The following is a 12,391-nucleotide window of genomic DNA, read 5'->3' as shown; positions in this document are numbered from 1 at the left end:
ATCACATACTTATATGTATTGATCAACGAAATGATCGTTTCAATTTATAGAATAGCAGGCTCGTAACTAAAAGTTAAGCGATTAACCATCACCATCGTGAAATCTCAGTCGGAGCGAGCGTTGGTTACCATCAAGGAACTGGTACGTAGGTTTGTTATCCTCTTTTGGTTCGTCCTACCCGCTTAGTTTTTAACGAACATCATTTCCGGCAGGTAAAATATTATCCTCCGCCGTGGGCCGGCTTGTCACTGTTTCATTGGAAAATCGATTCGGAAAACATCACCATGGGGTGAAGGTAGCAGCGAGATTACCCGGACAGCAGTGAAACGCAAAAGATAAAACGTCGCGACGAATTTTCGGCCGTTGAAAGCCACGACAAGAACCGGCGGAATGACAGGTCATATCTCGTTCTGCTTCTTATTGTTCTTAACGGGCTGCTATGATTGCATACTACCGAGAACAATATCATCGTTCTCAGTGGGCCACGAAGACAATCCTTACTGCCGCATTTGCGCCAATCACACCATGTGCCAATTTCCGGTACGTATTTCCATGAATCGATGAACTTATTTATTAAAGTGACTTGCTGCTTGGGTATTTGTTGCATTTAGAGATATTAATCCTCTGTGCCATATCTGACTCGTTTCGGGAGAATCGTAATTTCTATCATCTTATTGTGATTGTTGATTTGTATGGTTGTTGTGAGATGTTAACCTAATTATCGAGGCGAAGGTTAGTAAATTTCGATATCATGTTATGTTATGAGGTTTATTATCTCGATGTTACATTGCATCTTAATGGTATAAACGATGGCAAGTTAGTAATATAATAACATGGCCTTTAATCATAATCGATCATAAAAATAATGAACATCTCCAATTGTTAAGCTGAGGTTTCTTCAATCTCAATGTTATTTTATGTTATTATGTTAGAAGATTTATTGTACCGATCTTATGTCGAATCTTAACGTTGATACTACAAAAATGGCACAAATAACCAATTGGCGATTTTTCATAACAATAAAAATTATGTGGATGAAAATATGAATATGCGTAAAATATGTGGATGAAAGATCCCCTTTTGCCTTGTATCACTGTATTAAGAGGACCAAACAACATGGTACTTTTTATATTTTATCTCGCATTTGCATTTCTCTGGTACTTGCAAATCTCATGTTTTAATCGTTGGTAGTTTTAGTGCCGATAGCAGGAATGATGTAAATAACGGTACAACGATACAAATGGTGTAAATTATATCAGGTTAATGATATAAAGACATGAATTTTAATCAATCCATCATAAATTTGAGATAGGAATAAAGTGGAATGTAATTATTGGAGCAGCTAAATCATCTTTATTGCGATACTTTCACATTTACGCAATGCCTATGCTGTTTGTTCTATCGATGAAATTTTTAATTAATGCAGCAAATATTAATCAGTCCGAGCAAACGTGATACAACATGATTTTGTTCATTTAATTAACCGATACAGCGAGTCAGAAAACGCTGAGTAAGATTATTGGTCATTAATCATCCATTGTTTACTCCCCATTGAATCTTCATTAAATCCACAATTTATCAAGTGCGATGTATCGGTAAACTATAAAAATTGTTTAAACGCATGCAAGTGCATAAAGAATGATCAATATTGAACCATAAAACAGAGTACATAATCCATCGTAGACGTTATTATCGCCGAAATCATATGAAATACGTTGCGTAGAGATCCGCGACAGCCCAGAAATACGACTACCGTATTAAAAATTTGGAAAACCATTTAAAGGTTACATGACATTTTGAAGAAGCTGTGTGCGGTTAAAATTTGATTCAAAGAAACGAACGTCTCGTACGTATCGCCCTAATGCAATCTTCTTTACGACAATCTTTTAAACTAAAATACTGTAAAGTAAACTCTATGTTTTAGGATATTTCGTTTTAAATAGGGCAACACGTCGATTTATCGTTTAAATCTTCTTCATTTACGCTTTGTCATTAACTCACGAAACGTAATCACACCCTCTTCCAATATCGACTTCCGCTTGTTTTCCGTAAATATCCTACGAAATTCTTGCTTCATCGAGATGCCGCGGTCGCGATGAGCGAACGATACGTACGGAAAACGTCACCGCGACGTCGATAATAAATACGAACGCGGTCGAGGTTAGCGAATCGAGAACATAAAAATCCATCGCAAGTGCGAATTTGCGCAACAGGAAATTCGGGACGACGACACCGCTCGTTATTGTCGACCCGGTGTCACGCATACAATGAGTCTATTCTCGGCGCACATTTCCAGGCCGAAGGATCACGCCGTCACCCACGAAGAATAGTGCGAACGCATTCAGACTAAGGTTTTATAGGAAACGTGAATTCTTGAGACGGGCGTTAATTCGCGATGTCAGATACGTGGTATCATCATTCCGCGCCGGATGCACGCCGATGCTGCCTGCTTCTCGTTGATGAGCATGAAAAATACTGAAAAATACTATGAATCGTTGATTTTCTATGACAATGTAGCTTTGTATAACTTTACATTTTTGTAGTATTTTTTAACGCCCCTTTGTGAAAAAATTTCGAAGTGTACTAATTAGCAAATTAATATTATATTGTCTTATGGTTAAATTAAAATACGACCAGGGCTGTTTTGTAGAACTGGAACGATATTATTAGGAAAACTGTACAAGATGCAAGTAACAAATTATCAGTGTTAACGAATATTTTTGCATGATGATGTCACGTCCCGCGCTGCGCACGCGCCGTAATGTAGACTAAAACTACCAATAGCGCGAGTGAGCGTTCCAATTTAAAATTTAAATAAATGTTGACAGTTTGTATAGAAACCAAATTCGAGCCTCACAACCCCCACGGAATAACCCGTCACATGACATGACGCCTCCACGGTAGACCTAAATATAAATAAGCTTAGCGACATAGAAGATAGAGAAATAATTCCTTAGTTCGGAGTAGTTAGTTCCTCAGTTCTTGGTGATTAATTCCTTGGTTCTTGGCGATCAGTTCCCCAATTCTTGGCAAGTAACTTCCTTGTTCATAGCGATTAGTTCTCAATTCCTTTAGCTCTTAATTTCTCAGTTCCTTTGCCTTTCAATTCTTTTGTTCCTTAGCTTTTCAGCTCTTAGTTCCTTTAGCTCTTAGTTTTTTGCTCTCAGTTCTTAAGTTCTTTAGTCCTTTAGTTCTTTAGATTTTAGTTCTTTGTTTCATTAGTTCCCAGTTCTTGTTAGTCTTGTTAATCGATGTGTTTGCATTTGTCAATTTGTAAATTATTGAAAATCAATCAAATTAAAATCTTGTAATTAATAAGAGTGAAAACGTATTGCGAACGATTGTAACTTCGAGTATTCGAAATCTCAACGACAATTCTGTCTGTTACGACCGTTCGCGGAGAGACGCGGTCGCTAGGAAAACGCGTCAGCGAGAGGCGTAGATTCTCGCTACGATTCGGTTAATCGACGCCGCGAATTAGTCGTTCCCCTGTTTCGGTTAAGATAACAGAGGTGGTTCAATGAATGTAACACTGTATAGTAAGTTATATATCACCGTTTATTCTAACAACTTGTAAAGAAGACAGTTACGCTGGTGCGTATGTATAAGACGAGTGAGTGACTGATCTACGGGTGTATTCCCGGTCAAAGAATGTTGACTGTTCGAAGGATGTAAAATCAATGATGTTCGGAGACGATGCTGTGGCGGAGGAAAGCTAAGGATGGGTGTGTCTAGCGCACGGGACCATCGGATTTGTTGGTGACGATTTTGGCTAAGAGAGTGAGGGAAATAGGCTTCGTTGTTAATTGGTTAAACGAAGGTTGGTGGACTAGGAAGGGTCTTAGCCGCCCTCGAGAGAAAGTGGTTAGTGGGAGGAAAGTTGCATCATAGGTGAGAAAAACTAACTTTCCCTTGTCAAGCCGTAGTAGACAATGGTCTTTAGAAATGAGTCGGAAAACAGATGTTTGTTCGGTTTGAAGGGCCTCGACTAAGAAATTCCTGAGATTTATGGAGGGTACTTGAGACTATTGAGGGTACGCAGTAAGTATCCGAAGATATCTGGTTGTCATCTTGCCCGCGGTGTGTGTCCTGGTCTAGGTAGAGTGTTATGCGACTTAACACTGTCAATATCCAATTAGAATTAGAATAAACATTTGTTGTGAAGAATATTTGTCCAATAATATAATAGGATTAAGCGAACATTTATTTTCACCAACTTTGATCTTCTCCCGTGCCAGTACTCCTGCGCGTAGCAGGTTAGCCGAAACGTGGAGTTTAATTGCCAATCACATTAAACATCAGACAACACTACAATTTAATCTAAATTCAAAAATTAACGGCAACACAACCAAAACGAACCAAACAAAAACGTAACAATGATATAACAGCTTTGATAATAAAACAATCAAAGTTTTGCAAGGAAATTTTACTTTATTGAAGGGAAGATTATAAACATGTAATACAGAAGTGTCTAGGTATTAATCCGCAACAAGGGAATTGTTAACGATTAACGATTAAGTAGTAAAGCAATGTTTAAACGTTTCATATATACGATGTTATTGAAAATTGTAAATAAAGTAACTTGTATATTATTTTGCAATTTACAAGTAGTATATACTAGAACAGTAGATAGGTACGTTAATTTCAAAATCAATTACATTATTATTATAAATAATTGACGTGTTACACTTAAAGGAAAATATGCTAAAGCAAAATGCTTATTTCACATTAGTTTACTTTAAATGATATTAAAGGAGACATCAAGAGAGTCTTCCTCGTAGACAACGAATTAAAAAGCACAAGTTAAATAAAGTACAATATTTTTTTTATGCTTCAACTTCTTCAAGAAACGAACTTATGTCACACAAAAGATTCAATTTCCTTCTAATTGTAATTTTATATGAAGACAATTCAATCTTAACACAACTGTATTATAAAATTTCTATTTCGTGTTCCCTTAAAGTCGATCTTTGTAGATCAATAGGTCTCCATTTGCCCGTTTCCCGACCTCTCGATTACTCGCCTTAGAATTGTAATTTTAATTAATAACAAAGGATTTCTTACATGAAAATATGATAGACAATTACAGTAATGAGCAAAATTAAATACACGGCCTCTAAAACAGTGTAACTTTTTAAAAATTCGACCAAACGAATTGATTTTTTTTTCTTTTTTGAGAAGTAAGAAGGATCAGTTTACTAGATGACGTGTAAAAAAGTTTTATATAAATCGCGAACTGGCCGGAACTGATAGAAGAAAGTAAAAATCGCTTTTACAACTTTTTTATCTGAGTCTGCAGTAAAGATATAAAGATGAAAGAATTTATAGATTTTAGGCTGAAAGTGATGAAAATTTTGTTTTGGATCGAACTGTGTTTAAACGAAATATAATCAAACGTATTGTTTAAAATTTTATGACAGGCTTAGATAAAGACGTTATGAAATGCGAGCTTTACTATTTTCTTCGCGATTCCGCTCAATTGCAATTTTTACAAGGACTTCTTGCACGTCGACTATTAAACTAATCCTCCTAATTCTCAAGAAATAAACTCAAGTCGTTTGATCCCATTTTAAAAAAGTTATTTTATTTTAAAGAGTGTACGTTCAGTTTCGCCCATTATTGTATACGGAAAATGTCACGGAATAAATAATAATTTACATGTAATAAAAAAATAATTTACTTTCGTACTCGATAATTTTCAGTTTTTCGACGTACTTACTTGTTTCCAAATCGATTTTTCACTTTTCTTAAAATCTAATAGCTAATTTATTTCAGTAAAGAACGAGATTAAATGATCGTTACATCGATCGTAAAATTCGCTTTTCGAAAAACGAATTACCATTTCATACGCATATTCAATTATTTCATATGCACGTTCAGAGTAAAGCGCGACAAGGAGTGTCGACGTTGCTCGGCCAGTGCGAAATTTCTACCGGTTTAAATTTATGAAACGAGGAAATAACGATGTCGAGAACGCGATATATCGAAAATAAGCTAGTGGTAAAGGGTGGATACTGCATTAACGATGGCTATCAGTGTGTGCGTGTGAAATTGCGGGCCATGGAATTTCGAATAACGATGCCGCTATTCCTTAACGTTATTTGTACCAATCACGTTAACTCTCTATTTTAGCGTTTGTTGGACTTTTCTCCCCAAAATTCAACCAACTATTGGCCATATGCAATTAGAATTACGTATCACGTATATGTATTTGTAAAAATATAAAAGCGATTAATATTTAATATTTATCGTTCGAAGTACTATTATGATACATTTCTGTGAAGGCTCTTAATACCAATGTGCATTCGAATACCATATTTCGCTGTCATGTTTAATATTTTAGTTAGACTGATTTAGGTACATCTCGTACATAAATTACGCTTATGCTCGTACCGTTGAAATCGAGCTTTTGAAATATTGATATATCGGATACAGATTTCAGTTTACGCGCTCATCAATACTTTCTGACTGTTTCCGGTTATGAACGCGTTTGCTAGATAGCATGCAATATATTGTGTAATTAGAGACATTGTTGTAATTGAAAGGAGTGACAAATTTCATTGAATAGCAACTTTTAAGCAAGAAAATATATCAGAAATGTACACGTATCCGGAAATTTGTAATGTAGAAAAAGTAATATAAGTATAAAGTACGACTTTGCGTTCTCCTCGTTTTGCAAAAATTGAAATTAAAGTGTATATATCATTCGAATTAATCCTTCCCAAAGACTTTAACATTTTTGGTGGAAGAAGAAAAGCTCATCAATTTTTATTTTTATTTAAAAGATATACAGTTAAAAAAATATGGGTTAACTCGAACTCTTTAAAACACCCGCGCTTTAAAAGAAAACACTTGCGTCACATGAGCCGTTCGGAAGCGTCTTAATTTTACTTAATGAGCATTTTCTCTACGTTTCATCGTTTCAAATCCATAGCCCGAGTTAGTTGCGTGAAACATCCTCTATATGAATGAACAATATGTTATGTATAATAACGTTTTTACGTGAACTTTCGGCCGGCCAATCCAAAAATATAGCAGATCGTATTATTAACAGAAAATTGAAATACGAAATTTATTTACATATTCGTCAAAATGAAAGATTACAAGCTGGACATTTAGAATGGTGAAAACTGATAGCGTGATAGAGGCTTTTTCTCTATTCGCTCGATCAACGTTAATGCTGGAGGTAGGTGAGAAGAAACCTTTCGATTAAATGCCATTAGGTCGATCGCTTTCTGTCGTTATCGCTAATTTCCCTTTAATTCGAGCTTTCGTGGAAGTTTTAAAATTCTTTGTGATATTTTGCGCCCAATTATTTTCTAAATTCCCCGATGCCGCAACAACCAGCGCGTTATCATTAATTCGTCTTGTTTCGATTAGTTGAAATATTGTCATTACTTTAGATTCTTTAAGGCGTTAGAGTATTAAATAGCCGTCTTATTTATCATTTCACACATCTAGATACAGAATAGTAATCGTTCAAAATTGAATTAAATTTATTATTTATTAAAAATAAATTTAGTATTTATTGCAATGTACAGAATTGCCTCCTATTTATTAATAATAAATCCTCCACCTGCATTTAAACATATGAAAACTGTTACAGGTACAAATGCACGTATAAATGCAAGCAGGTATAATTGAATAATTTCTGAAAATTATTTATCTATGATCTATAGCATGGCTTGTTAAAATTAGTTCCCAATTTTGCTTCAAGTACCATGTTATCAATGCCATCGTTAGTTCTCTAGCTGAAGGTACTACTTGAGTAACTTCAAATTGCAATCGAATTAAGATTTCATTGCTCTTCAGTTTCCAATAAAAAGTTATGTTTTTTGTTCGTTGCAACATGCAAATGTTCGTTTGAGCAACTGTTTCAGAACCCATTTGCAATCGATGGAATTACGTAAGATAGTGAATTAAAGAAATGTCGCGATATCGTTTCCGTTGATAACGATACTTTTACGATATCACACGATTGCGTTAAATAGAATGCTTTATTGGAAAAATATTTTAGTAGCAGTATGAGATCAAACTTTTCGACACGACAAGAAGTCGCCGCTATATTTAAAATTTCTATTTCTCCAGAAATATAGAAAATTCTTAGAACAATTTTTTACGTCGATCTTGGAACTTTTTGAATTACTCACTTTTTCTGAATCGACGGTTAATCTCTTTTTCTATATTATATTCTGTTTTTTTCTTTTTTCTTAAATAAGTGTCTTTATTACTTAAAGTAGAAATGTATTGCAGAATATAGAATGTATAGACTATAGAATTTTATATATTGTCTGTACAAAAATATGAAAGAATATATACGTATATACTTGATGAATTAATTTAGCTAGGATACCACACATGTATGTATTTTACGCGCATAAAACAACCAAACAAAGAACGCGTAGAACGAAAATCAAGACTGACAGAGTGAATTTCATAGCCTACTTCTAAAAAATAGAATGTGGGCCTGTGATAGACATAAAAAAATGCTTCTTCCTCTGCTATACATCAAAGCGAATTCGATGAAGCATCACGTCAAAGCTCTGCCTAAAGAAAGTATATGCTTCGAGTACCCTCCCACTAAATTCGATAGCACTTCGTATGAAAAGCTTAAAGAGGCTATTTTTATTGAGTACGAAATTCGCAAGTCGATAGCGCCAGTTCGAAGGAACTATGAATCCATATAAAAAGAAGGCTATTGACATTTTAATTTTATTCCAACTATTCAACCCAAACCAAATACATTTGTGTATCCCTGATAATAATTGATCGTACCAATTGATAAATTTTTGTGTACGTTTCAGAAATTTTAATATGGAAAATGAAAATAGATCTTTTAACATTATATCAAGTAATAGAAATCGTATTTTAAAACCGTAATCTTTGTGAGAGTAACCATACGTATAATAAATCATCAATGTACCTAAAATGTAGTAATATGATAGAGTCTTCATACAATATGTATGATATCTGCACTATTCTTGTACTATTGCTACACCAGTTATAGAAATTTCGGTTCATAATTTGCGTTTATTAATACAAACATCCAAGATGTATAACTAATCGGGCTTTCAAATGACAATTTCAATTAGAATGTATAAAAGCTATTTGAAACGAACAGGAAGATTAAAGCAGCGATTCAATTAACAATATCTCGTTTGTTTGTCAAACTTAAAAGACGTTCGAATGACGTAAAATTGTTAAAGACAAAGCAACAAGAAACAAAGATATTGGAAAAAATATGATTATAAGAAATAATGAAAGAAATGATCAAAGAGAATAACTATTCCTTTCCTTTTATTAAACAGAAAATTCTACTTTCTTAATATTAAGTTAATAGTAAAACATCTAATGTCCTATCGTAAATCGAAAGTTCGATATATAATTTTCACAGCACGACACGGATGGCACCAGATGCGTGAACCTTCAGCATACTGATCTGAACGAGAAGGATATCGAGACCATACTCGACTGGCACAACGTTTATCGCAACACTGTGGCGAACGGGGACGAAGAGCGAGGAAATCCGGGCCCTCAACGTCCAGCAAAGTTCATGATGGAGCTGGTAAGATTTAGTTTGGTCCGACAAGGCATAATATATGTGGCTATAAAAAAATAAGGGATAAGGTTGGGACATGGTGACGACTGGCATGAACAACATTCAGGTGTTGGATGGCAACTGTAAAGAAATTTCAACCCCCTCTATAGTAGAAAAATTCCCAACTAGTCCCTTTCGACTGTTTTATTTCATAAATCTGTTCATAAACCAAAGTATATTCCACTTCGATACGCGTAAACCCAATGTAACTTATAAACTCGAGTTATAAAAACTTTATATTACAACACAAATAAAAACTGTCAATTAAACGAAAGAACAGTGAATAGCTGTCGTGGGAGAACTTTAGTCCCCCTAATACTTGATTTTCGATCGGTTTCTAAATATGCAAGTGCTATATAAAAGTAAAAAATGGTATCTCATATTTTTGTCTTCTCTTTAAATTAATTTGAGCTTCATAATTATGAGTTCAGTTATGGATATTTTATCTGTGTACTAGAAAATGGATGTATCTGTGTTTCATCACAATTAGATTTTTATGTAAATTCGTATTTTTATAAACCTAATTAAACAAATAGAATCTAAGTAGAAATCCACTGAATATCATAATAAGTACTATACGTGGAATATTTCGAATATTTTCGTATTTATAAGCATTTCTACAATTTTACATTCCCATAATACATTTACATAAATGTTCAAAAGTCTGTCGTCTAATCATAACAATTAACGGTTGAAGCTACATTTATTCTATATATATTAATAACAAACAAAATCGCAGTATGATGCATCGTATAATATCAGTAATTTCTCTCTAGTTACACAGCTATCGATTTTTTCGATCATTTCGAATAAAGAGTTAATGGACTTTTCTGTAATGATCATACTTGTCAGAATCTGATGTCGATATTTATTTTGACAGATCTGGGATGACGAACTTGCTCATATCGCGAGACGATGGGTAGTACAGTGCAACCTTCTCGAGAAAGATCAGTGCAGAGACGTTGGCAAGTAACTCCTACAGATATATTCCATTTTTCATTCCCTTTAGTCTTCCCTATCATTTTTCAATATCCACCGGTATACGTTCGAACGCGAAATTGTTCCGCCTGCAACCAGATCGATGTCAGCGCGTTTCTTCTTTTTACTTCAATTTTTCTTCTTCTTACTTACGAATCTCCCCTACCATACTGTTTTTTTTCGTCCCGTGTAGTTTGTTTCGACTTCATTTCAATTTTCAACAGCAAGGCGCAAAAAGCGATAGTGGTTCTTATAAAAGAAAAATTCCATTTCGTTTATTGCCTGTCTTCGATGGGTGCACTTGATTGCTCGTTTGATTTTGTCGAGAAACAATCGACGTGCTGTAGATGCCTTCGAAATATTTGTCTGAGCTTTGATAATATATGTAGCGGCACATGAGTCAGAAGATAATTCCAATCATGTTGTTGTTTTGCCTCGAAGTATCAAGATCGTTAGGATACACGTAATGTAAGAATAAATAAATTCCGGGCAAAACAATGTCTCCGCTCCGTGCAACCCTCAAACAAAGACGAATTCGAATTTTCCGACTCTCCCCCGACCAGTATAAATAAACGGACGCGATCGTGAGCGAAGCAGTTATACGAGTTATACGAGTTATCGATTAATGTCTACGAGTTATCTGCGAGCGATTATACACTGTCTTTGCGAATACGTTTGTATGAGCGACTTTGGACATTGTCTATATTTATTTATAATTTATTTAATTTATTTCAAATATATTTGACGGGTTGCAACAGCAAGTTCTCGTTACCTATTTATCAATCCTCTACAATTCCTCTACATATACATCATCGATTAAAAGCTTGGAATCATTTGTTCGGTTGCTGTAACATAAATTTGCAATTTTTTTTATTCATTTCGGAAACAGTTATATAATTTAAGAGAATAATATTACATAGACTAATTTAATTCGACAAAGCATCTTATTCTCCTTTGGTATATTTTTAAGGACAAAAAATGTATTTTAAAGTGGCTTAAAATTATTAACTTTATTTAATTAATTCTTATACTTATTTCAGTATACAGAATTTTCAAGCGTTTAACTGGTAATGCATGGAAACATTTCCTTTGTTTTGCGTATTGTTTTATATCGTTCGGTATATAATTGAAACAGATTCTCTTATTTACGCTCACCGCGGAAAATATAAAGTTACCTACAAAAGAAAACCGATTGAAACATGTAAAAAACTAATTATGCGTAGATATATCCTGTTAGAAAAAGCATGAGTTTGTAGAATTCCTTTTGTCCGAAAATGTTTCTAATACGTTAATGAAATTAAAAAGAAGAAAGAGAAAACCCGCTTGAAAAGATTATTTAGTTCTGTTCCGCGTAAATATTTCAGCAGTTAAAACGATAAAAATATAGCTAATTTAAAACATCGGCTTTTCATTATCAAACCAGACTCGTTGATTCAATCAATTTAAAGCAAAGTACGCAAAACGTAAAATAAACACAATAATATCAGAGTAACATCAACTTGAAATAAAACAAAGTAAAGTGAAATATGAAAGCGAATATTGCATATATAAATAAACAATTATGATACGAAAAGAATACTAAACGTAAGAAATTAAACGGATCGTTTTATTAAACAGAAAACAAAAAAAAAAAAAAGAAAAAAGAAAAGGAAGTGTGAAATCTTGAAGAAGACGACATTTCCACAAATGATACTCCTGCGAAACTATTAACTTTAAAAAAAGATATGAGATTTTGCAGCTCACAAGAATTGGGAAAACAATGATGAATAAAACTTACGTATATAATTCTTGTAATATGTAACAAATTATAATTTT

General features: G+C 34.0%; 1 protein-coding gene across 1 annotated transcript; it reads left to right on the top strand.

Moving 5' to 3' along the window:
* Positions 1 to 217: 217 nt before the first annotated feature.
* LOC117162161 (venom allergen 5) lies at positions 218 to 11,316 on the top strand. The gene is made up of 3 exons (XM_033344017.2): positions 218 to 540; positions 9,395 to 9,565; positions 10,479 to 11,316. The coding sequence occupies exons 1-3, from the start codon at positions 391 to 393 to the stop codon at positions 10,569 to 10,571; spliced, it is 414 nt and encodes a 137-aa protein (XP_033199908.1). The 5' UTR covers positions 218 to 390; the 3' UTR covers positions 10,572 to 11,316.
* Positions 11,317 to 12,391: the final 1,075 nt, after the last annotated feature.

This window comes from Bombus vancouverensis, chromosome 2, assembly GCF_051014615.1.
Source record: "Bombus vancouverensis nearcticus chromosome 2, iyBomVanc1_principal, whole genome shotgun sequence".
Lineage (NCBI taxonomy): Eukaryota > Metazoa > Arthropoda > Insecta > Hymenoptera > Apidae > Bombus > Bombus vancouverensis.
This window is presented reverse-complemented; position numbering and strand designations above follow the sequence as displayed.

Bases quoted from the DNA above. Each gene is read 5' to 3' on its own strand.
- LOC117162161 (XM_033344017.2), top strand. From the start codon at position 391: ATGACAGGTCATATCTCGTTCTGCTTCTTATTGTTCTTAACGGGCTGC. The intron at 541-9,394 runs GTACGTATTTCC...TAATTTTCACAG, and splicing joins ACACCATGTGCCAATTTCCG to CACGACACGGATGGCACCAG. The intron at 9,566-10,478 runs GTAAGATTTAGT...TTATTTTGACAG, and splicing joins CAAAGTTCATGATGGAGCTG to ATCTGGGATGACGAACTTGC.